This window comes from Salvelinus fontinalis, unplaced genomic scaffold (genome assembly GCF_029448725.1).
Source record: "Salvelinus fontinalis isolate EN_2023a unplaced genomic scaffold, ASM2944872v1 scaffold_1316, whole genome shotgun sequence".
Taxonomy (NCBI): domain Eukaryota; kingdom Metazoa; phylum Chordata; class Actinopteri; order Salmoniformes; family Salmonidae; genus Salvelinus; species Salvelinus fontinalis.
Window position 1 is genome coordinate 1 of NW_026601525.1, and position 3131 is coordinate 3131.

The window sequence follows — 3131 nt, forward strand, 5'->3', positions numbered from 1 at the left end:
GGACAGAAAACCTCACAAGAAACACACTTCATTATAGTCAAATTACACCACACTGAATATTATGTTACTATTATCTCCGTCCTCACTTCTAGGGACAGGAACTACACAAAAGTACCTTCCCTATCCAGAATAGCCTCCTCTCTCACTGACAGTTGGGGCTGCTATCCTTTCACCCTCCTCCATGGCTGGTAGCTAGCTACCTACAAATGCATTTGGAGTTCGTTTTTTACAGTGATAAATACATCAAGATAGCTAATATGAAGTTAGGTAGCTGGTGATATTTAATTCACTTAGCTATCTATCTATACAGACTGGTTACCTATTTAGATGTGATATGAAAGTATTGTGTGAAATTATTTTGATGTGATATGAAAGTATTGTGTGAAATAATTGTTATGTGATATGAAAGTATTATGTGAAATTATTTTGAGGAGTAACGGGGGCAGAGAATCAGGAGTAGAAACAATAACAAAGCGTACTCCCTGCCCGTTGAGAATGGATTCACATTTAGATGGAATATTTGACTATTTTAGCTGCCAGAGCCAGTCTACCTCTGAAAATAACATACGGTCCTTGGACCTTGAGGAGTAACGGGGGCAGCAATCAGCAGTAGAAACAATAACAAAGCGTACTCCCTGCCCGTTTCGGTAAAAAGCTGAGGGATGGGGCTGAAGAAATGCAACCATCCATGATACCAACACTATAGTTTTAACCATGTTTTGAGGATATACAGTGTTTGTTTATATTTACTGACAAACATTGGAGATAATATAAGCTTATATTTTGGGTTCTGATGGGGTACAACAGTTGAACTAAGCTCATGAGGCATTTATAAGTGAATTTCTTAAAGAAACAGATGGGTACATATCATTAATGTATAAGTCCCCAAATGGATGCAACAACTGCTGATTGCCGCTTTAAGACTACATATTGGGCTAATCTAATAGGAGATATTGAGGACTACAGTATTTCAGGCATTGTCATTGGATGCATTTGATCAATTGTTAACGTTTTGTTGATGGTCCACTCTTGATGTTCTACACGTTACAGTGAAGCTTCAGCCATTCCTACAGAACAACATTAAAGTGTAGAACCCCTTTACTGCATATTGGTTCAACGACTGCAGAGACGGTACTTACTGGTGTTAAACAGATCTCCAACCTCCTCTTCTTCCTCCTTCTCCTCTTTCAATGTGACAGTCATCTCCCCCGCCTCCTCTTTCACTCCAAAAACTGCTCTCTCCTCTTTCTCTTCCTCATCTTCTTTTATTGTAACATCCTCCTCCTCTTTCACTCTGAACGCGTCTTCCTCTTCTTTCACTGTAACGTCTTTCTCTTCTTCTTTCACGGTAACAGCCTCACCCTCTACTTGTTTTTGTATTGTAACATCTTTCTCTTCCTCTTTAACGAGAGCTTCTTTCTCCATCCAGCAGACCTCTTCTTTAGTAGGAGGAGAGTAGCTTAGTGAACTCATGGTCGGAGATGTTAGCTAGCTAGCATTAGCGACTAGCTTAGTTCTAAGCTAACTTAGCAAACCAGCTAGCTGACAAACAACGTAAACATATAATTAAATGGGCTAACAAGTACATACGACAGAAGTGTGTTTAATACACAGCGACTAATATACACCAAAACAGTGTAAAGCGGGTGAATGTTGTAGCTGTGTTTGCTAGAAAGCTACCGAGGTGTCTGACTAGCTGTTGTTGTTGAAGAAGCGTCCCGTCCACTAGATTATACGTCACACTGGCAGCATCGCCTGAACCTGAAAGACCCACATCGCCATCTGCTGACTGGAGTGGGAAACGCAGTTGAGGAACCAAACGTTTATTTTTCATTTATTTCATAAAAGTTTAATAATATATTAAGTCGTTCAAAGAGAAGCATGTGTTGATTGATTCGTGTTTAATGAGTGAGAGTTTAAAACAACCTTTACACCCACTACATATTTGCATTGAACCATACTTCTGACATGGATCATTTTGACCCCAGAGGCATATCTTTGATCATAGCCCAAATGTGGGTTATTCAATTCCTCCAATTTTTCATGACTTTGTCAATCAACTTGTTCTTAATAAATCTAAATCATGGTTTAGTGTTTCTGTATCAATATGGACTTCTAACAAATTCAAATCCTTTTGAGTCATTTTGACCCCAGCCAAAAGCACCTTTGATAAATAGGACGTTTATTTAAAATCGAAATCAAATCACATTTTATTGGTCACATACACGTGTTTAGCAGATGTTATTGTGGGTGTAGTGAAATGCTTGTGTTTCTAGCCCCGACAGTGCAGTAATATCTAACAAGTAATATCTAACAATTTCACAACATATACCCAATACACACACGTCTAAGTATTTGAATCTAGGTTTCTCTGTAGACATGATCCATCCCACCAGAGGGTGGAGGGGCACCTGTATCAGTGGTTTTGACCAGATAGACACCTGCAGACACACAGTATAGTGCCTCCCATGTACTCTCCTATGATTGGACTTTTCTATTCCACATATCACGTGACTGTGTACAAAACTGCCAATGGTAGAAAACTCTGCCAGAGGTAGAAAACTCTGCCAGCGGTAGAAAACTCTGCCAGTGGTAGAAACTCTGCCAGCTGTATACAGTGCATTCGTTAAGTATTCAGACCCCTTCACTTTTTCCACATTCAGTTACTTTACAGCCTTATTCTAAAATTGAATATTTTTCCCCTCATCAATCTACACACAATACCCCATAATGACATCACAATACCCCATAATGACATCACAATACCCCATAATGACATCACAATACCACATCATGACAAACCAAAAACAGGTTTGTAAACATTCTGGCAAATGTATTTACTTAAGTATTCAGACCCTTTGCTATGAGACTCGAAATTGAGCTCAGATGCATCCTGATTCCATTGATCATCCTTGAGATGTTTCTCCAGCTTGATTGGAGTCCACTTGTGGTAAATTCAATTGATTAGACATGATTTGGAGAGGCACACACCTGTCTATATAAAGTCCCACAGTTTACAGTGCATGTCAGAGCAAAAACCAAGCCATGAGGTCAAAGGAATTGTTCGTAGAGCTCTGAGACAAGAATGTGTTGAGGCACAGATCTGGAGAAAAGGTACTAAAAAATGTATG

The 3131-nt window shown here is 39.3% G+C and overlaps 1 protein-coding gene across 1 annotated transcript; it reads right to left on the reverse strand.

The window, feature by feature from the left end:
- Window positions 1-8: 8 nt before the first annotated feature.
- Window positions 9-1737, reverse strand: LOC129848986 (merozoite surface protein 9-like). Its single transcript, XM_055916067.1, has 2 exons — window positions 1140-1737; window positions 9-200 (listed from the first exon to the last, which is right to left on the reverse strand). The coding sequence occupies exons 1-2, from the start codon at window positions 1471-1473 to the stop codon at window positions 193-195; spliced, it is 342 nt and encodes a 113-aa protein (XP_055772042.1). The 5' UTR covers window positions 1474-1737; the 3' UTR covers window positions 9-192.
- Between the last annotated feature and the right edge of the window lie 1394 nt (window positions 1738-3131).

Bases quoted from the DNA above. Each gene is read 5' to 3' on its own strand.
- LOC129848986 (XM_055916067.1), bottom strand. From the start codon at position 1,473: ATGAGTTCACTAAGCTACTCTCCTCCTACTAAAGAAGAGGTCTGCTGG.